We start from the raw sequence: 22,499 nt of genomic DNA, 5'->3' as shown, positions 1-22,499 counted from the left end.
GGCAAAAGCGTTGTAGCTCGGATTTCTAAATAAAAATAATTAAATGTACTTGTTACCTTTGAAATGTGAGCCAAGGTCGAGCCGGGAGGATGCCTAAACTAACCAGAATGTGGTGGCGGCATGGTCAAGGTGCACGGAGCTGAGGCAACAGTTGGAGGAGCTCAGTGCCTCAACAGAGGTGGTGGGGGGTGGTCACTAGCCGGGCAATGACAAGGTGGCCACGGCGCTGGCGGCCTGGCGAAAGACTAGAGGCCGTAGGAACAACGCTAGTGGCATTGGCTAAATGCTGGCAGCACTGGTGCTGCCGGTCACTACTGCAGGAGAGTTGCCAGTGGCAAAGGCGGCTCTAGACAAGGGGTAGCAGGCGGGCGAGCCTACAGGGCGGCGGGCCTATAGCAAGTTGCTTGCCAAGGTGGCAGTGTTGCAGTTGGGGGCAGCCATGGATGAGGTGCAAGTGCTAACGAGCTTGGGGAGGCAAGTTGGACTGAACTGAACCTAAGCTCTAATACCAAATGTAAGATAGGAGATGGCAGCTCTCAGCTGAAAGTAGTGAACAATGGAGAGAGTGAGAGTGAAGACACATCACGACACTGTATGTGATTCCCAAGTGTGTAAGTGAAAGTACAAAGTACAACGCTTAGACCTCAAGGTTGTTAAGGTGTGTTCACACCCAAAAGGTGTTAAGTACGGTAAGTGACCGAACTGTGTAACATAAACACACAAAATAGAGAATAATGTAGCTGGGGGGAAAAAACCTCTCATATGGAGAGTAAAAAGTGTCCCAATGTCCTATTATAGATCGCTAACACTCCTCTGTGAGTGTAGGCATGAATGAAACCCAATAGATGGCCAACATAAGCTCTAAACCAACTACTAGGTTTCAAAGACCATAAGACCCAAGCATTTGTTGCATAAGGTTAAACCAAGTTACAAAATTAGACCCATTAAAATGAGTCTTACCCATAAAGGCACTCTTAGCCATGAGTGTTGAGTGAGGAGTAGGGTTGGTAGGGTGCGTAGGGTGGGAGATTAGAGTATACTCGATAATCAACCCTAGAGTGCTCATCATGTAAGCAAGATGTGTGCAAGTCACTGACCATAGGTGGAGGCAAGCATGGTAGCTTCATGAGTAGTCCAAGGAGGGTGGATAGGCACATGGTATAGGTAGAGGATGGATATCCTATAGTGTCTTATATGTCTGAAGTACATGGTCCTTGCTTGGTAATGGGACTTCTCCATTCTTTGGGTGGACCAAATCGACAAACTCCCATACTACCACACAAACCAGGGATCGTGAGTATAAATAATATGCTATTCATAAGCAATGGAAGATGGGGTTCGTTAAGAGCTAAGCAGTAAGTTCAAGTATAGAAACCAAATATGATGTTTCTTACTATATAGTGTGTGAGATTATCTGCTCCCTAAGCATCCTTCATGAAGGTTTTGAATTTGTGGAGGGCCTTCTTAAAGCATAGGAGATCCTCCTTGGACCAAGGCGTTTTATAACAATACATGAACATTGTGTCTGGTGCCTCCCACACTTCGGCCTTCCCGCTCCTTGCTTTTTCGTCATCCCCATGGTGGCACATGGACTACATAGTGGTGAATCATAAGCAAAGGGTGGATAGCCTACATCTAAGTAGTCGATGGAATGTGTGGTGCATGTCTGGGGGAGTGAGGGGGATACCCAACATAGCCATCCATGGGAAAAATATATACTCACTTGCGGGTGGGTGTAAGGTATGGTATTTATAGGTGATATTACTCATAAAGAAATACCGTGGTGCAAAGTGATATTCATGTGTAAAATTGAAAAAGAAGAAATGCTAGAAATAGAGACAAAAGATCCCAATTGTATTGTGTTAGGCACTGATGCAGAACGCTACTAAATGCAAAAAAAAAGAGAATCTTCACAATAGGACCAAAGAGAGGAAATCTCTATTGATTAACACTAAGTCCATGATCATATGAAACACAAGGTACAATGTTAGGTATAAATGTGGACATACATCTTCTAGACCCTCCTCTATTGAAGTTAACATGCTCAAACTGGTCATTAAACAAGGAAGGGCTTCGTTTCATATGACTCAAAGGGGTCATACAAACCTAATAGTAGGACTAGCAATGATGAGGAAGATGGGTCACTACTCATTTGAAATATAGTATGTCCTCCATGAGTGGAAAGGTGGCCATCCAACATTGGCTTTGATACCATGTGAAGATACGCTAGGTTTTGCACTAAGAAAACACAAAATGTACAAACATGACTAAAACTCAAGAACTCAAACAAAAACACAAACATGAAAATAGAGAAGAAAGATAAAAGTAAATGAATGAATTCATGTACGAGATGCTCAAAGACAAAGTATTTCAACAGCTGATGACTCTTGTAGCAGTAGGTTGAAGGAATAGTTAAGAGTGTGACATCCACTGGAGATGGATCCTAAGTGTTGTAATCACCAGTCGTAGCACGCAGGTAGGAAAACGTAGTGTGTAGAAGTGTGTGTCTGGCTGACGAAGACCTCTAGGAGTAGGGCAGCAATATGACCCACATGGACCGAAAACACAGCAATTACAGCACCAAATCTGATCAGTACATTGGGAACGCCAGAACAGGGGCTGCAGCTTATGTGGTGGATGGCAGCTTGTCACTTGGCTGAGGATGACAAAAACGTAGGAGAGCTGGTCCAGATGAGGCGCAGGATGCTGATGTTTGCAAATAACAGCAAAAGCACCCTGCAATAGTCACAAGTAATGGTCATTTTTGAACTTCAGTATTGGGGGGACACTAGCTTTTTTCCATCTCACCTCTCATTCCACGTGGCTATAAAACCACAAGTGACAGCACATCCTCCCCATCCCGCATCCCCTATCCTTGTCACATTTCATGTCACTTGGGACTATGAAAGCAGCCATGTGGATCCTCTAGAAGGATGGGCAGCAACTAGTATCAAGGTGTCTAGTTATAGAGGTGGCTGTCCTCGAAGAGGATGGACAGCCACATGCTGGTGAGGGCTGAAGGCTAGGATGGAACAGGGATGCTAAGTGACCGAGCACACCATCTATTTATAAATAGGGGACCAATTAAATTGTGGGAGTTTACTTGTGGGACACAAAATCTCATTTTAGCATTAATTTTGAGTTCTGGGGCTGTTTGAATGAGCTAATTAATGTATAATGTGAAATACTCATTTTTAGCTTAACAATAATTCTCTCAATTGGGCAGGTTAGTTGAGTTATAAAATTTTAGGGCCATTTATTTATGGCAATATCAAATGTGATCATTCTTGTAGAGAGTAGAACTAAGGGCCTTGTTGGTACCCTTTTGATTATGGTGGTGGTATTCTTCAAGATCCTCAAGGTTTTCATTGTCTTCTTCATATTCTTTGGACAGACATTAAATGAGATCTTTTCTTGGCATGGAAATCCTTCTTCCCAAGACTTGTCCTATAATGAATATCACAAAACAATTTTCCTTCCAAGTTATCTTTAGTATTATGTTTTGAACTTATTTTGTTCTTCTTGTTGGCATCATTATCTCTTGGTATGGCTTTTTATTTTTCTTTGGACTTACAACTTATTTTCTTATTTTAAAAATTAAGCTTGTGCATCCTCAAATCTGATCATTGTTGATGAGAGTAGTTATGATGTCATACTCAAAAGGCAATGACTTTAGGACAACAACTAGAGAATATCTTCATCTACCTTTACAAAAATGCCAGTACATTGTCATTAGATGTTGCATTTAGTTGACATGTGATTCTGTGAAACAAGTGAGGTTCAAGACTTCATTTCCAACTTGAAAACCCCACGCATCCAAACCAAATTGAACCTCCTAATGTCTCAACTTGCTCCCATGTACCTCTGGCAGTTTGCTGAGTCACTAATACTACGGTTTGCATTCAAAAAAAATTGTGTGCATTAATCCCCAATTCAGTCTCAAAACATCCCCAAAAGGCAATGATGCCAAATTACCCAAAATAAATGGATTTATTTTCTGTTGTAGGATGTCAGGCGAGCAGTAGGATTGTGTGTGCAGCCAGCACATCATGCTGATGGCAGCAAGTTTGCATGCAAGCCAAAAGGGACACATGGGAAGCAGTTTGTGGGGGATTTTGGGCTGTTCGACACTTTCTTCAGTCAGACTATTAATGTGCTGATATGGTGAAACTTTTGAGTCAGCAGTTTTCTAGATTGAAAAAGGAGACTGATTCTTTTATTTTCAAGGTCTTGGGCTGCACATTTAAAAGGACAGCATAAAGACAATTGTTAGACCGGCTGCAAAGGGCATTCATGAGATTGTGGAAATCATGATCATCTTTCACCATCTTCTTCTTCTAGGAAGCATGCCTAGTTGCAGAATAGTGAGGGGACATCTCCTAGGGATCATGATCAGCAAACTGGAATGTTTATGAGATCGATGAGAGCTCAAGTGTTTGTGGCTTGATCATAGTGAAGATTGTTTGAGGCAGATTGAGACAAAGGTGAAGATTGTCAGAGCCATTCCTTGTAATCTCATATTTAACTACCGTTACTATAAGATTTGAGGATCTCTTCCATCTTTTTGGTTCTCTTATATTTCAGTGGAGTTATGCAATTAGGATGTAGTGTCTTATATCAGCCTCTGACTCTAAAGCTCATGATCCAGAGTTTTTGGAAGAGAGGAGATTAGGGGGGATGCCTAAACTAGCTCAAAGCTACCATCTGAATAGATTGGAAGAGATAAGGAGTGCTAACACATAGTGGAAGTGTGCATGTGTAAATGACTATGGTGGATGCATCCTTAAAACCATGAGAATAATGGTAATGAACTAGGTTAGCATAAATGAAAGACTGGACACAAGTGATAAGCAAAATGATTAAAATTGCATCATCAAATAGTATGTGTATAGTGAGTGAGAGGTGGAGATGCCTCTATATAGGCTAAAACAAGAGAATGTGCTATACAATAAAACAAGCTAGAGGCCTCTCATACAAGTGGATAACATAGGAAGCTATGCACAAGTGGAGATGGAGGAGGAAGGAGGTAAGAGAGCCTCAATGAGAAAAGGATACTTTCTTCATTGTAATTTCTTCACAGATTGATAAACAGATGTTCTGAAAGAGCCAACTTATTCCTCAATTTGTAGCTGAGAAGCAAAAGGAAGAAGGGATAGGCCTGATTTACTTGCCTTCCTGTTAACTGACATTCACCTCTTGTTAGTAAGACTACTTTCTCATCACTGCCTCTGCTTTGCATTGCATCTCAGGTTGGCCTTGTTAGCACATTAAATTGGTATTTCCATTCGGTACACTGGTAAATGTTTAGGACCCTTGTAAGTGGACATGTCAAAACATAAATAACTGGAGCAGCAGTGGCTTGAACTGATTGCATACTTCCAAGCAGATTTTTAAAGATGGAAAGAGTATTATGGCTCATTGTTGTGAAAACTACTGTCGTTTCAAAATTAGACAAACAAATGCTTTGAATTGAAGTAGGCTAAGGCACACTTTTCTCATTGCAAAAAGGAAAGTATAAAACCTAAGCATTCAAGAATTTTTCTCTCTGAAAACACAGCTCTTTTAGTTCCACAAGTCACAATTTAACAGTTTATAGTAGCCTGAGTCATTATACTTTAACATAATTTGACTGATAGGATCAATAAACAAAAGACTTGTCAGTAGCCCGAGTCATTATCCTTTAACGTAATTTGACTGTTAGGATCAATAAACAATAGACTTGTTAAATCCAAAAAATGTTAAAAACTTTTTATTGAACTGACCTATACATTGACATAGAACAAAGAAAAGCATAAGAAATAAAAATCAAGCATACCGTAATTGCAGCACAAATTGCATATGCTGTCAATCGAGCCTGAAACAATGTTGCGATCCATGAAAAACTAGGACTAATTCAATAACCACTCAATAAGCCAATCACTTAAAATGATTTAATTCACCCCAAAATATCTTGTTTTTTTGTGGACTTACAGTGGGGATATATCCAGGTCCATAACTGAATTCCACAGGTGATGTAAGTGTGAAACTGGCAATCAAAGCTGTGAGCCAACTAAGTGATCTTAACTGTTCAGATTTCTCTTCCACATCGCGCCGGTTGAGTTCTGCAAATCTTTTTCAGAAAATTGTTTGAAGCATGGGTTTTTCATTTTTTAAACAAGTGAACTGATTTATTGTAGGAAGCATTTGTATAGCTAGTGAAATATCCATCCTGTTTTCCCTCGACTGTAAATAGAAACTGCCAGACCTCCCACAAAGGGGAAAGGGTCGATTGAAAGTCTCAGCCAAGCCATAGGGCAAGGCTATAGCTTGCAGACAACTTGTAGGTTTGGCCGATGAGCATGTGTGTAACCCTATGGCTTTTGGATTGTTGAAGGCTCTGACTCCCAATCTGATTGTCAAGGCTTTAAACCATAGCCCAAGCTTATGGCTTCTAGCCATGTAAGCCTACGGCTTGCATTACAAGCATCCAGTGAGCCTATGACATGCTCACATGTGGGATGTGCCATCCTTGTAGGCATGGTTTATGAGCATGAAACTTCAGCTTGAAAATTGTTTAATGCCATAATGTCCAATCACAGGGGTCAAGCTTTTAAGCCTCAGGGCAAGCCTACAGCTTGCAGGCATCCTGTAAGCATATCCTACAAACTTACGAGTCTGCAGACAAGTTGTGGGCATGGCCTACAAATGTATAAATTTGTAGACAACTTATAGGCATGGCCCACATACATGTGATGAGCCCAGATATGTTCGCAAATGTTTGAACAATCCCTTTCAAAAACTAAATGCTTTCTCATGCATAGTAGTAATCAAAACTCACACTCATGCACCACCACACAACACACACACACTTTTTTTTGTGAAACCACTATTCCTTCTATCATCAAAGCACACAAAAACACACTTTTTCTTTAGGTGAAACCACTATTCATCTCATCATCAAAGCACACAAAAACACACTTTTTCTTTAGGTGAAACCACTATTCATATGTCATCAACACATTAACTATGCGTGCAGAACAGGCTTGATAGCAAAGCCTATTCAGAAAAGTCAAAAAACAGCAATAAAACACATCTGTGCAGGAAATACTTAAATGTCCAGCATACCAGCTATCATATCAGGATTGCCACAATGAGAATTGAAAGAAGGCATGTGCATGAAAAGAAGGTATCTTGCAATAAAGCGTGATTTCTCTGGGCCCAAATGGCCCACAAAGCCCAAAATATAACCTGATATCTCATTTCCCATTCCATGTGACTATATATTCACAAGTGACGGCAATTCCTCCCTATCCCTCATCCCCCATCCCAATTTCGTTTTGTGTCACTTGTGACTATGGCTCAGAGGGGGAGTTAGCCTATATTATTTCATGTTGTCATCCCCTGGCTGTGAGCTCTGTCAAAGTTTGATAGAGACGAATGAGCTCCCATTCTTTCCAGCCTTGTATTTGACTATGTTACAGTTTTCAACTATCTAGGAGTGTCTTCACACTGGCTGTGCATTATTTCCAGCCAGGTGCATTACGACTCTAGGCTGCCTACACTTGTGTTCACACTAGGACTTCTGATGATCTGGTTTGGCTGCATTGAATGCACCAGGTGGCCAGCTTCCTGCAGCCAACTAGCATTGGACAGTTTCAGTACATGCCTTTGTACTAGGTTGGCCAAATTTGGGGCTGACTGCCTATTTACAGTGCCGTCCCCTGGTCTACCAGCAGTGCCGCCAGCACAGCGCTGCCTGTGCAGCAGTCACCTGCGCTAACTTCGCCCGAGCTCTGCCTGGTCCTCCTGTAGGCGGTACCGCCAGTAGTCGGCACCACCAGCACCTCCTTTGCCCTGTCCACATGCCACCTCCACCAGTTCTGCAAGCGACTCCTCCAGCTCCTACAACCCTGCTCGCCACCTCAGCCAGGTGCTTCAGCTCCAAGAGGCAGCTGCCACCAGTTCGGGCATTCACCCGACTCAACTTGGTAATAGGTAAATTTTTATTGTTTTATTCAGAGATTGTTGGGTTTCACTCGTGCCTACGCTCACAGAGGAGTGTCGATGATCCTCAGTAGGACACTTGGGGCACTTTTTACTCTCCGTACGAGAGGTTTTTTCCCCCAGATTTATTCCCTTTATTTTATGCACCTATGTTACACAGTTTTGGGCACTTATCGTGTGTCACACACTTCGGGTGTGAACACCCTCCTACAACCCTCAGGTTTAAGGGTACATTTTAGATTATTGCATTGGGTGTCGTGCTCTCACACTCTACACTGTCTACTCCACTCTCAGCTGAGCTTTGATCCTTTCCTGTTCTCACAGAGATCAGAGCTATAGCAAGGGGCTTTTGCTAGAGAGGTGCATTTCTGCTCCAGGAAGTACTTTTGGGTACACATTGCAGAAATTTCTTGGAATTTGGGTCAGGAAATTTGGGGCTTTTGGATGTTTGGTAGACATTGGCACATGTACTAAAGATTCGGTCTGAAATTGTGCATTTTGGACAGCTAAATTTTGGGGCTTTTGTATTCTTTGTGCTGCTGAGCACTGTTTGTGCATTGGACAGCGTGCTATTCGCGGAAATTTGTGGGAATTTCAGCACATTGGACAGTTGTGATCAAGTGTGACACAATTTTGCTAATTACACCTTGGTGTATGCTGTAATTTTTGGAAATTTGCAGATTTCCAAGTTGTTCCAGCTTTGGTTCTTGCTCTAGTGCTTTTTGAAACAGTGACATTTATCATGGCCAATCAAGGACAGAGTGATGTATTCACCTATGTATCTAAGGAGGATAGATTGGATGGCAATAAGTATTCTCTATGGTCATTCATGATGAAGAATGTGCTAATTGCTAAAAAGCTTTGGGAGTGTGTTAGTGGTGAAGAAGTCCGTCTTGGAGTTGTGGCTCCTGCAACTCCTCCCCAAGGAGGATGTGGTCAAAGGCCACGTCCAGCTCAGCCATTTCCCCAAAGAAAAGCTGCACAAAAGGCTTGGGACACTCAGGATGCCCAAGCATTGTCACTAGCAATTCAGCGGTCCATAATTCCACATATTCGATCTGCTATTTCTTCACAAGTAGCATGCATGGCTCACACTTTAGTAAATGTTTGATGGAAAAATGAGACACACATTTCTTTCTTGAAAAAGGAGCCTAAAAATGTGAAGATGGATGAAGGTGATGCCATGCACAGTAATCTTAACAGAACTCAGTACTTGCATGAGCAATTGATGAATGTAGATGAGTATTATTCTGATGCACAGATGGTCTCTACTACTTTAAATTCCTTGCACCCTCTTATTTGGCCTTTCACATGGCCTTAAATCTCACCATGAGAACTTCTAGGCAACCACTTATCTTTCTTCAGTTGGTTAGTTTACTACTAGAAGAAGAGCAAACAAGGAAGAACAATGGGGTGGATGTTGTAGCCCTTGAACAAGCTTTTATGGCAAGACAAAAGACCAAGGTCAATCAGTCTAGTAATGCTTTGCAAAGTTCCAGAAGTTCAGGTACTTCACAGAGCAACAAGAAGCAGGGAAGCATGCAAGCCAAGAAGGTCAAGTGCCATTATTGTAAAAAGCCACGTCCTACATCACAGAATGCAAGAAACGCGTTTCCAAGGAGAAGACAGAATTTGGGATGTTTGTTAATAAGGAATGCACCTTCTACTGCTACAAAGTCTGCATCTTTTGTTGTTGACCATGACTACTATTTTTACACTTGCAGCTATGATTCTTCTTGGGCAGATAGAGCATTTAGCTCTACAGAGGATGCTAGCACTTGGTTCTTTGATAGTGGTGCTTCTAAGCACATTACATCCCGTAGGGATCTATTTACCTTTATTATTACAGCTCCTCTTAGCAAATCTATGCAATGTGCCAACAATGCATCTTATCCTATTAGAGATGTTATAGTGGTTGTCTTGAAAGCCATTGATGGCTCTACTCTCCATTTGTAGGATGCATTACATGTGCCAAGAATAAAGAAGAATTTGTCATCCATTTTTTCTTTAGCAAAGTGTGGAATGCAAGTTACATTTGATGATAACAAATGCATGGTCAGGGATAAGGAATTCTTGACTTTGGTATTGATTGGCACATTATGTCATGGACTCTATGAGTTAGATGCTTATTCAATTGATCAATCAGTCTATTTGGCATCTACTATTACTCCTGCTATGTTACAAGTAGAGTTATGGAATGCTCGCATGGGGCATGTTAGCTATGGTAGTTTGATGCTTATGCAGCATACTCACATGTTAGATGGTATACCTCTTGGAGAGACCTCTTGAGCATATTTATGAGGGATGCATTTTGGAAAAAATGCATTGGTTCTCTTTTCTCGTAATGTTGTTTTTAAGGTAACAGCCAAGTATTGAGCTAAAAATGCATTAGCTTTACTTAAACAGCCCTAAAACTTGCTTAATTAATGAAGAAACCTAGTTTAGTTAAAAGAAACACGATCCTAGAGAGTTTCTATGTCCCATAAGCACAAACCCACTTGGGAGGGCCGAAACTTTCTATAAATACGTATGCTACCCTCCATTCAAGAAACAATCTCATTTTTGCAGATTTCAGGTGTTTCAACTTGCTGCCCACACCCCGTTTGCGGAGGACATCTCAGTTGAAGCTGTCCATTGCTGTCTTCATCAGTTGGCACCTGATTTCCAGCCCTCTTCACGCAATTTGGAGCTAATTCCAGCCAGGTGACTGCTGTTCTTGCACAGACCTTCTACCATACAACCTCCCACGTCATCACAACCCTATGTTTGCTTCCTGCAGGCTGTTGCCTGTCAAAAGATGACATACCAGCGAGACAGTAGGGTTTGCGGGGAGGAACACGGAGTGAACTCAACAAACATGGAGAAGAGAAGAGAAGAGAGAAGAAACTCTGATGAATGGAGTGAATGTGATACAAGGGAACAAGGGTGCCATAGCACAAGGAAGATAATGAAGACAGCCACGAACCACGAACCGCAATGTCCTCCTGAAGGGGTGTGAGGGTAGTGGAGAGGCTTGAGAGAAGAGGTGACGGACTGAATGAATCAGTCGCAAAGAAAGAATGAGAGAGTGGCCTATAAATAGGCACAGTCAGTCTAGGATGGCGCCCCTTTTTGGGGCTGCAAACCCTAAATGCAAAACGCAAAAACACAAAAACGCAAACTGCAGGTGAAGGGTGAAGGGTTTCTCAACACCCCCTCTCAAGCCCAAAAAGGGGAACAAGAGAAGAGAGAGGTGGAGATGCAATGCTTATGCAGCAGGTGCCACTTGGACAGTGTCCCTCGTGGGAAAATTATTCACTTGCCCAAGCGCCCTAGTACAAAGATGATGAAAACATGCAATGCATAGGAGGAATGTCGAACTTTGTGTGGTGTCAAGAACCATAACGATATGCCTGTACTTGATCTAGGGAGGTGGCTCCATGCTAACCAACTGACCAAGGCAAGAAGAGAAGAGGAGAAAGAAGATATACAGGATCCCTAAGATCCAAGATTTCCACCGAAAAGGGAACCTGCAATAAAGACCAGTAGACAAAGTGAACTGGAGAGCCCGAAACACAACCTCGGGAGAGAACCCACTAGCTCCGCGCATCCATGCTGGAAGGAATACGAAGGCCTCCTCACCAACTCGCGGCTGAACCTCCGAAGTCCCAATCTAGGTGGTAACTGAAGATCCTGGGTATCAGTAGAAGAGATGACTGGTTGAAGACAACCACCCCAAGAAAGTAGAGGATGGGTGAAGAACTTCATGTGGAGTAGGTTCCCCCTCTAAGGTGAGAGATGGAGGGGCCCCCGCTGAAGTCGAAGAAGAAGTAGATGCCCCCTTTGAGGGCAAAGAAATAACATCCCCCTCTAAATCCCCCTCCGAAGTAGATAGGGAATCCAAAAACGCATGGATCACGGACTCCGAAATATCTGATAACGAAGGAAGTACCGCCGGTCGTGCTGAAGAAGGTATCTGGGGTGCCGAAGAGCTCCTAGAGGTAGCCTCTCGAACCTGAGTAGTCGAGGGTGGGGAAGGGTTGGGCTCAGAATGAGCAAGAGGTGGGCAACAGTCATCTCTCAGTGGAGCGGACTGGGTAGCCGAAGAAGAGGAAGGAGTCGAGTAGCCACTGTCTCTCGAAGGAGCGGACTGACGAGGAGACGGTATCAAACAATCATAGCCACTGTACCTGAAAATAAGTGGGAGAAGACTGCTGCTGGCATTGCGACGATCTCCAAGAGGTCATAGCGCCAATCGATCCTCCATGTGCTCGAAAGGACTTAGAGCGCATCGGATGCATCTTATTGCCTTGAGTATAGTACCCTGATAGCCGATGCAAAACAATCTCTGTGGCCCAAAAAGGAGAGGTGACACAAGGAGTGCTTGGTGGAGGACGCATATACTCCGGGGGGGTAGGAAGCAAAGGTCGAAGTCGACAAGCATCGGTGGTGTATTCGGTGATGCCACAGTAGGAGCACCGAGTAGTCTGGTCATCTATTGGTAAAGAAGCCATGGATACCAATGTGCCTTGTTGAAGAAGGAAGAGATCAACCACCATGAACCACTAACCACAATGTCCGCCTCAAGGGGTGTGAGGACAGTGTGAAGCACGAACCGCAATGTCCGTCTCAAGGGGTGGGAGAGCAGTGGAAGGGCTAGAAGTAAGCTGCCAGTGGGAGGAGGATGCGACCAACAGTAAGAGATTGCAACCAATAGAAAAACGCAGGTGAGGAGAGAGAAAGACTAAAAACGCAGGCAGGATAGCCTGCAAGAGAGAAAGACTAAAAAAGTAGGCAGCAGGTGAGAGAAAGACTAAAAACGCAAACAAGACAGCTTGCAAGAGAGAGAAAGATTAAAAGGCACGCAGCAGGACTGTGACGTGGCAGGCTGTACGGCAACAGGACTGTGATGATGTGGCAAGTTGTACGGCAGCAGGTCTGCACAGGAACAACAGTCGCATGGCTGGAATCATCTCCAAACTGGGTGAAGAGGGCTGAAAATCAAGCACCAACTTATGGAAACAGCAATGGACAGCTTCGATTGAGATGTCCTCCGCGAATGGGGTGTGGGCAGCAAGTTGAAACACCTGAAATCTGCAAAAACAAGATTTTGATACAGCAGAAGAAGAGAAGTGGATGCCGAACCCGCCACCAGTCTTTGCCTTCACTGGAGTGGAGGATCTTCACTGCTAGGTGAGTAGATCCAGCTCTAATACCATGTCAAAAGATGACGTACCAGCGAGACAGTAGGGTTTGCGGGGAGGAACACGGAGTGAACTCGACAAACATGGAGATGGGGTGGGACGCCTTGGGGTAAAAGATCTTTCTCGTAGCACCGTTGTTGGGCCTGCGAGGGGGTGTTGAGCTAAAAATGCATTAGCTTTACTTAAACAGCCCCAAAACTTGCTTAATTAATGAAGAAACTCAGTTTATTTAAAAGAAATGCGATCCTAGAGAGTTTCTGTGTCCCATAAGCGCAAACCCACTTAAGAGGGCCCAAACTTTCTGTAAATACGTATGCTGCCCTCCATTGAAGAAACAATCTCGTTTTTGCAAATTTCAGGTGTTTCAGCTTATTGCCCACACCCCGTTTGCAGAGGACATCTCAGCCGAAGCTGTTCATTGCTATCTTCATCAGTTGGCACCTAATTTTCAGCCCTCTTCACGTAGTTTGGAGCTGATTCCAGCTAGGCAACTGCTGTTCCTGCATAGACCTGCTGCCACAGCCTACCACATCATCACATCCCTGCGTTTGCTTCTTCCTGCAAGCTGTCGCCCAACTGCTGCAAGTGTTGACTGGCAGTTTTCTCTCTCCTCCAACAGTTGCCAGCTCCTGCAGGCTATCGCCAGGCTGTTGTGCTTGCGTTTGGCAGTTTTCTCTCCTACTGGCTGTCCTACCCGTGCTTTTAGTATTTCTCTCTCCTATTGCCTGCGTTTTTAGTCTTTCTCTCTCCTCCTACAGACTGTGTTTTTTTTCTTTCTCTCTCCTGTAGGCTGTCTTGCTTGCATTTTTATTCTTTCTCTCTCTTGCAATCTGCATTTTTAGTCTTTCTCTCTCCTCACTGCTGTCTGCATCAGATCCAACTTCTCACTGCTGCGTTGCTGGTATTCGACATCGGGAGGCTGCCTTGTTGCAATTCGAGATCTATTCAAAGTACGACACACTCTCCAGCTCAATTACCCATGCCCTGATCCTTGAGATACAGAATTTCGAGGTTCAATATTCATTCACTACATAGTGTGTTTTCTAAATTTAGTGTCTCTGAGTTACCCTTACCCTAACTGTGTTCTTTTATCAGTCTGTGCTTTGTCGTATGATTGTTATTTGTGTTTTTGTGTTAGAGTATTTCTTTACACCAGCTTGTAGATTGTTCATTCGAATGTATGTGAATCTATGCAAACAAAGTCATTGGGTAGATGTTATTATTTTGTCACCTTCATTGATAACTTTACTTGCTTTTATTGGAGGTCTATTCATTGGTAAAAAAGTTAACAGGTGTATAATGCATCTTTGGCTTTTATTGCACTTGTGAAAAAACAATTTGGCTTATGTTGAATTAAGGCTCTCCATTCGGCTAACCAAGGGGGGAGGGGATAATATGTCTTCTTTGCCAAATAAATTTTTGAAGCAAAAAGGCATTGCTTACCAGTATACTACTATATACTCCAGAGTAGAATGGGGTTGCAAAAAGGAAGAATCGGTCACTCATGGAGATAGCCAGATGTATACCGAAAGCTTAAAATCTGCCACATGGCTTTTGGATGGAAGCAGTCATGTGTGATTGTCACGTTTTGAAAAGGTGCCCTACCAAGGCATTGAAAAATGTCACCCCTTGTGAGGCTTGGAACAATCGTACGTTTGGGTGTCTTGCATATGCTCATATTCCCAAAGTATTGAGAAAAAAGTTGGAACAACAAGGCTGTCAAGTGCATTTTTATGGGGTGCAGCAGTGAGAGAAAAAGGTACAGACTGTATCATCTTGTTTCCAAGAAAGTCTTCGTCAATAGAGATGTGATTTTTGATGAAAATCAGAATTGTCTCTTGCTAGTTTTGACACATATCAGGCTGCAAATGATGTGTTTGAAGGGTTGCTGCCTATTTCTTTTGATGATACAATTGGAGCCTCATTAAATGAACAAAATATTCAGCTAGTTGCTCCATTAAACAATGCAGAAATTCAGCCAATGGCTGATCTGCATATTCAGCAAGATGCTGAACTTGAGGTTTATTAGGAGCATGTACATAATCAGGAGGCTAGACAAATGCCTAGATGGTACTTGCAGACTTTAAAAGACAATCATTTGAATGCTCCTCTTGCTGGTCGTACTAGGAGACAAGCACATCTGCAGGATCATGCTAATATAATGGAGTTTGTTATGGCAACACACACACACTTGATGGTGAGGAGCCAGATTGTTTTGAGGATGCACAACAGAGTGTGCATTGGATGGCAGCAATGCAAGCTGAATTTGATTCTACCATGAAGAATCAAACATGGGATTTAGTTACATTGCCTATTGGAAAGAAATCCATTAGTACTAAATGAGTCTACAAGCTGAAAAGAAAAGCGGATGGATCCATTGATAAGTACAAAGCCAAGCTTGTGGCAAAAGGCTATGCGCAACAAAAGGGCATTGATTATGAGGAGATATTTGCTCCTACATCTCATATGACCAGCATTAGGTGTATGGTTGCTTTGGTTGCTCATTATGGTTGGATTGTGCACCAGCTAACATTAAAACTGCATTTTTACATGGGGAACTTCAAGAAGAAGTGTATGTTCAACAGCCCATGGGTTTTGCAGTTGAAGGATACGAACACTTGGTATGCAAGCTGAAAAAGGTTTTGTATGGTTTGAATCAAGCTCCACAAGCTTGGTATACAAAAATTGATGCCTTTTTACTCAGCCAAGGGTTGATTAGCAGCCCATCAGAGTCTACTCTTCTCTGCTCTTCCAGCTCCTCTTTATCATTGCTCAGCTCAAGTCCAGCTGAAGGTCTCATCCTCCGCTTCTATCTTCACCTTACCCTTCATGGCAGCCATAGCCTGCAGGACCCTGTCTACTTGGAGCATTCATATCTCTCTCCACAGTTCAAATCTCAGCTAGCTCTCTTCTAGAGATCTCTTGTTGAACTCTCTATGCAACTTCTTGTCACATCACTCCCTAACAATAGGCCATCTAGAGCTCAGCATTGGCAAGATTCCTGGTTGCTGTAATTCTGCACCTAATCCCAATCGTACAGCTCGTTCTCCTCCTATGGGCCACCATTTGTCCTGCAACCTTAGGGCTTTGAAAGCTCACCACTCAAGCCTTCTCCACACCAAATATTTTTCCTGATAATCAATTCATTGAGCTGCTGCATCAAAAAAACCAGTCGGGTCTATCAGAAACCCTAAAAACTCCATAGACATTTTGCTTCAAGCTCTTTTTCACTCCATTTTCTAACTCCTCCCAACACACTGGAGATCCTATCACTCTAATCTGACTAAGCACTAAAGTTTCCAGCAAGACTTGCCCATCAAACCAGCAAGGAGGGGAGATCTTGGAAGATTTGGAAGACCCAAGAAGATTAAAGCATAGTGTCTATTGACACTCATCTAGTGACTATTGCCACTTGTGTCCTTTGACACAATCAGTTCATTTGCTGATCTGATTTGAATTTTTGGTATTGATTTGCTATTGTTCCAGTCACTCAACAGGGGCATAAGACTCTCCGACATGTCACTTCAAAGAAGTCCAGTTTCATACCTGGCAAACACGCATAAAGCTTATCCTAATGAAGAAGGATCTATGGGCCATCACTAATGGACAAGAGAAGAAGCCGTGGGATGCTGCCCTTGCAACAATCTCGTAGAAAAACAATGACAAGGCTCAAGCCATCATAAAGCTTGAGTTGGATGACAGTTATATTCATCATGTGGATGCTTATGATACATCCCATGACACTTAGGCTAATACATCCCTGGCATCTCATCTGAACTACATGAAAAGTCTTCCAATCCAACTTGCAAGAATAAATCCAAAAATGGATGAAGATATATATATTGGTGTTTTGTTAAAAAGTTTACCTCCAAATTATGATAATATCTCAACCACTTTAATCAACATGCCAAACCCTAAATTGATTGACATTAAGGCCTCTCTGTTGGAAAAAGAAAAGAAGATTAAAGGTAAAGAAGAAACTGCAAAAGATGAACAACTGTTGTATATCAGTAATAGGAACAAAGGCAAAAAGGACCAACTAATGTGTGACTTCTGCAAAAGGACTGGACACACTCAGAGGTTCTGTCATGCCAGAAAGAGGTCTCAGAAGGCCTATCTTGCAGCAGTAAAAGAAAAAGAAGACCATGGAGCAAAAGAAGAAGAAGAAGAAGAAGACCATTACGAGCAGAAGAAGAAGCCTCACCAGTCCTATTCCCAGTTTTCTAATAGACTTTTGAAGGCTTGTATAACCTTGCCCTAATGCTTTTGTCATAAGCTTTGTAAACTCCTCATGTAACTTGGCACTACAACATCTGTACACTTTGTGAAGCCCCTGTTACAGCCTCCGCTGGATATCCACCACGTTTTTGGTACCCACACTTAGCTTTATTTGCAACAGCCTCTGGATGATTACCATGTTTGTGGTGTGTCCACACTTTGCAAGAGGTTGCTCACTAAAGCCTCTACACACTTTGTGCCTTTTTGGTTGTGATTAAGGAGCAGTATTGAGAATTAGGCAATCACACCTAGTGTAGCCCCTTTGTATGGAGCAATTGGACTAAGGATATGCAGGCTTGCTCAATCCCATAAGCACAGTGGTAGAAAGTGCTACCTATCCTAAAACTATAAAGCATTGTGCTTGTTTATCATTTGATAGTAATGTCATAGTACTTTTGTTCTTTCACTCAAGTGTCTGTGTCATTGTCTACATACACAAGATTATCTTTATGAGTCCAAGCTTCAATCTTGGAACCCAATTCACTTGTGTAATAATCAATTGTCATGTCAATGTCTTCATGAGTCTTGTTTACATCTTCCATCCGCCATAGTCATGCTCTAGATCTATGCTTCTCAACAGATCCTTGTTGGTCATTTGTTTTATATAGATGATTTTCTACTCACTGTGACATATGATGATCAGATTTCAGCATTCAAGTAAAAATTGCAAAAAACTTTGAAAATGTTGGATTTAGAGCCTTTGCATTACTATTCGGACATTCATTTTATTCATGATGCTAGAAGCATTGGATTGTCATAGTCCAGATATATTGGTAAACTCCTTTAGAGATTTGGCTTCCAGGATTGCAAGCCAGTTAGCACACCAATGGAGACTAAATGCAAGTTGTCTTTGCACAATGACAATGATTTATTTGACATTCGTATATATGCTCCATTAGTTGGATGTCTCATTTATTTATGTAGCACAAGGTGAGATATTTAGTTTGCAGTTTCAGCCCTGAGCAGATATATGCACAGCCCATGCATGTCACATTGGCAAGCTGTGAAGCATGTTTTTCATTACTTGCAAGGTACTAGGACTCTTGGATTGCTTTATGCCAAGGGGGGACCACTGCACTTACATGCTTACAGTGATTCACATTGGGCTAGTGATTTTGATTCACATCACTCTACTAGTGAAAACTGTTTCTTTCTTGGCTCATCTTGCAATTCTTGGCTTAGCAAGAAACAATCCAATGCTACCACATCATCTTGTGAAGCTGAATAGAAAGCAGCTTTCACTACTACAATTGAATGTGTATGGCTAAGACGTTTGTTGGCTGATCTTGATGTATTTGTCATGGAGCCTACTCCTTTGTTTACTGACAACCAGAGTGCCATTGCAGTGGCACGGAACCCAGTGTTTCATGCATGCACGAAACGCATAGAAATACATTATCACTTTGTTAGAGAGAAGCTGCATGTAGGGAATATCAGCCTTGTCAACTGTCCCACCAACAACAATGTGGCAAACATCTTCACCAAAGCTCTTCCACGTGAAAAAACTGAAGCATTTTGCAATGCTTTAAATTTGATCTCCTTTGGTGGATGTTCCTTGTATACAGATCACTTTTCACTCCAAGGGGGTTTGTTGAGATTCACTCTCGGTCATTCAGTAGCACTCCATCATTCAATATAATCTCTATGATCAGTCTCATCTAGTGCCCTCATTGATGCTTTGGGCTATATGCAAGGACCGATTGGTCCACCTAGTATTTAACATTCTATTCATATCAGTGCAGTTCCTTTCTTCTCTCATCTCCATTTATATCACTCTCTCGCTTCCCTTCTCTCTCTGTGTTTATGTTTTTCTTTCATTGCGCACTCTCATAACCTTATCACAAAGAAAAATGATCAAATAAAGCCAAGATCCACTCATAAACAAGGCTTATGCAAAAAGCCATATCCACCCAAAATAGCCCAACCCTTACTTTATGTCCCCTAGGATGTGAGGGCTTGACACCTTATGTGTGAACGAGAAGGCTAAACAATGGTTGAAAGAGAGCATAGAGAATATAACAACATGAATAAAAAACGATTGCTCATCAATCAAAATGAAAGGGTAATACAAGATCCTCTAGATAAACAAGGCAAGAAATACAATGAATAAATAAAGAGTCATAGGGCCAAAGCCAATTGCAAAAGACAAGCCAAGGATGAAGGCTTGAAGTAGAGGAAAGAGCCCAAGGGTCAAAACACTTGGAGAGGTAGTCCAAGTGTGCAAGGGCTGAAAGAAAGATGGTAGACACCAAGAATAGTAGGGATACATATGACATATTTGAAAAGATCTTGAAGAGTGAAGCCAACGCAAAGGACGTGCAAATTGAGGGATGCAATGCAATGTATTTTCACATGAGTAGCACCCTCATCAAAATTTTCACTTGTATTCCCACTTACAAGAATGCAAAGGGAAAGTCTATGTCTAAAAGAAAGGTAAGGTAATGCTAAAGGGAAGACCTTTTTTCGCAATAAAAAAGTGTCTGATTATATTTATAATTTTACTCAAAAGAATTTTACAAAGTACTTTTGCTCAACAGTCTAGTTAGAGCTAACCCAAAGTCACAAAACACTCATATGTACAAGTCTCTCAAGGACGTTTGGAGGGTATGTAGCATAGAAGCCATGAAAGAGAAGTATACACCACCTAGGGCTACCCGCCTTTATCAAGAAAAACAAATCCTCGCCACCCTAACTAAGCAAGAAATGTTATTGGAGCTCCTCATGGAGCCAAGAGTCACCCTCCACCTTGTGCTAGCATTTGCAAAGTGAGTGGATGATGGATGTCCAAAGCTCTGCCAAGGTTCCATATATGGAGAGGCTATCACCACTAAAAATCAGTTGATCTTGTGCCTTCTAGATGTGCCACCCTGTGGCCTCCTAATAATCTCCCACACCTTTGAACGTGACATTATGGGGCTCTAATACCTAATAGCTAGGGAGCCAAGAGTCACCCTCCACCTTGTGCTAGCATTTGCAAAGTGAGTGGATGATGGATGTCCAAAGCTCTGCCAAGGTTCCATATATGGAGAGGCTATCACCATTAAAAATCAATTGATCTTGTGCCTTCTAGATGTGCCACCCTGTGGCCTCCTAATAATCTCCCACACCTTTGAACGTGACATTATGGGGCTCTAATACCTAATAGCTAGGCAATGCCTTTGACCATAGCTCAAGAATGTTTCTCAATGATAAAGATCGTGTCAAGCATCTTGGCCTCATCCAATAGCCTACGAACCTACCTCTATTGTAAAGATCATACCATGTGTCTCAGCCTCATCCAATAGATGGTGGACCTAGCTAAATAACTCCCAACGAAAGACCTATCATGGGGATGAGTATTTTTAATGCTAAGCTTTGGCATTATTAAGTTGCGCACATGTGAAAAGCAAATCAGTTAAGTCAAGTCACATTGACAACCTAAGTACCCCAAGTGATTTTTTTTTACAAGTAAAATGTGGCTAATTATATTACTCAGAAGGCTGAATACAACGAAGTGCACATGCTCAATAGACTAGCTGGAGCTGATGCAAATCACAAATCCATCATGTATACAAGCCTCTCAAGGCAGTTTGGGGGGGATGGGGGCAAGAAGCCATGGAGGGAGGTGTATCGCCTTCTGGGGCTGCCCACCTGCATTATGAAGAACAGGTCATGACTGCCCCAAGTGCGCAGAAAGTGAAGACGGAGTTCCTGACGGGACTCCAGATTCGCCTTGCACCTAGTCCCACCGGCCGCAGAGGGAGTGGATGATGGAGGTCCAAAGCTCTACCAAAGTCACATATATTGAAAAGCACTCCCTGCCAAAAACCATCTGACAGCATGGCTTCCAAATGTGCCATCGTGTAAGACTTCCTATGATCTCCCATACCTCTGAGCGCTCTGCTGTGGGCTCCAATACTTGGCGGATGGGTAAAGCCTCCAAGCCGACCATTGCACAAGACCCAACCTCGATGAGAAAAATTATGTCCTGCATCTCAGCCTCATACAAAAGGTGACGGCCCTAGCTAATTGCGTGCCAGCAAAAATCCCTTCACGAGATATATCCAAGGCTGGTCGCCACAAGGCGAAGAATACGACAGGCTCCTCTCTACACGATTTGTGCCGCCTCGCAAGACCATAGGCACTGCTTTGGAGTTTCCAAATGCTGCTGTGGGCAGTGCTTACAACCTCCATCCTGCTGCATTTAGGCCAACCAACTCCCACTAGCTAGACCCCCATGTGCCAAAAGCCAAAGGAAATACGACACCCTCCTCGGCATTTAGGCCAACCAACTCCCACCAGCTAGACCCTCATGTGCCAAAAGCCAAAGGAAATACGACACCCTCCTCGGCATCCACCTATCCCACAGGCGATGCCAAAATGTCCAACGGAAGGCATCCGTGATGCTATGCTCTGCCCAGTATCTGATGCGCGAAGGCACCCAATCCATGTCTTTCTGCATTAGTACATGTCTACCAATCACGATGTTGCACTATCGGAGGGGGAGGAATGTTGCTACAGGGGCAGGGAGCAACTTGAGGAGAGAAGGGCCGATGGCAAGGAAGGGGGGGGGAATGCTTGTTTACACGGTGGGGGAGGTGTTGGACACCGCTGCAGTCCAGTTGTTTGCAGCAAGGCGAATGAGTGTATTAGGCTTATCGGACAAAGCCGCGGGCCACAATACAGGAAACGGCGCGGGGAGGGGGGGGGGAGGGCAATGGAGACGGGGGAGTCAGGGCGGAGGGGCGGGGAACCAGATCCTCAGGTAAGAGAACACGGCACAGGTTCAAGTGGAGGCGATCAATGGCATGATTGAGGCAGGGGAGGCGAGGCGTGCAAGGATCGAAATGCGTGGCGTCAAGCACGAGCGCAATGGGGGGGGGGGGGGGGGGATGGCGGGGAACTAGCGGCGCAGAGGCGCACACGATGGGACAACGGGGGGCGCATTGGTTTGATGTCAGGGGCGAGAGAGCAACGGTGCGTTGGTAGGAGCTCCCACTTGAGGCTTGAACCTTTATCCTTGTGAGGGTGCAAAAAAGAGGAAGACTACTTTCAATTGTTGCAACCACCTAGAGG

The 22,499-nt window shown here is 43.2% G+C and overlaps 1 protein-coding gene across 3 annotated transcripts in view; it reads right to left on the bottom strand.

Annotated features, from left to right (window-relative positions):
- LOC148040066 (uncharacterized) overlaps nt 1-22,499 on the bottom strand; it is a 91,966-nt gene that overhangs the window by 25,345 nt on the left and 44,122 nt on the right. For all 3 annotated transcript variants that reach the window (XM_087696566.1, XM_087696567.1, XM_087696568.1), the window contains exons 3-4: nt 5,971-6,109; nt 5,816-5,854 (exon numbers count right to left, since the gene is read on the bottom strand). In XM_087696566.1, the coding sequence (XP_087552692.1) occupies nt 5,816-5,854; nt 5,971-6,109 (178 nt within the window). The remainder of the gene's footprint in view (nt 1-5,815; nt 5,855-5,970; nt 6,110-22,499) is intronic.

The sequence above is a fragment of the Lygodium microphyllum genome, chromosome 2 (genome assembly GCF_053477565.2).
Source record: "Lygodium microphyllum isolate KBCC chromosome 2, Lygodium_microphyllum_v1.1.10, whole genome shotgun sequence".
Taxonomy (NCBI): Eukaryota; Viridiplantae; Streptophyta; class Polypodiopsida; order Schizaeales; family Lygodiaceae; genus Lygodium; species Lygodium microphyllum.
This window is presented reverse-complemented; position numbering and strand designations above follow the sequence as displayed.